This window comes from Eimeria mitis, genomic scaffold, assembly GCF_000499745.2.
Source record: "Eimeria mitis Houghton genomic scaffold, Emh_scaff160, whole genome shotgun sequence".
Lineage (NCBI taxonomy): Eukaryota > Apicomplexa > Conoidasida > Eucoccidiorida > Eimeriidae > Eimeria > Eimeria mitis.
Window position 1 is genome coordinate 18,091 of NW_013569916.1, and position 276 is coordinate 18,366.

General features: G+C 51.8%; 1 protein-coding gene across 1 annotated transcript in view; it reads right to left on the bottom strand.

Moving 5' to 3' along the window:
- EMH_0001120 (protein kinase, PfEST homolog, putative) overlaps window positions 1–276 on the bottom strand; it is a gene marked incomplete at both ends in the record, with an annotated part of 27,896 nt that overhangs the window by 16,824 nt on the left and 10,796 nt on the right. The window contains one exon of the mRNA XM_013495492.1: window positions 248–274. Within this exon, the coding sequence (XP_013350946.1) occupies window positions 248–274 (27 nt within the window). The remainder of the gene's footprint in view (window positions 1–247; window positions 275–276) is intronic.

The following is a 276-nucleotide window of genomic DNA, read 5'->3' on the forward strand; positions in this document are numbered from 1 at the left end:
GGCAAGAAGAACATCAGCAGCCCCAGCAGCAACAACAGCAGCACCAACAGCAGCACTAGCTAGCTTCTGCACCCGTAACAACACCTGCAGCAGCAGCAACAGCAGCAACAACAAGAAAAGCAGCAACAGCAGCAGCAGCAACGCAGCAGCAGCAACAATCCCATCAACAGCAACAGTAACAGCAACAGCAACAGCAGCAGCAGCAACAGCAGCAGCAGCAGCAGCAGCAAGAATTATAATATCTTACTTTCCCGAGCACGTTTGCTGCAGTTGTCT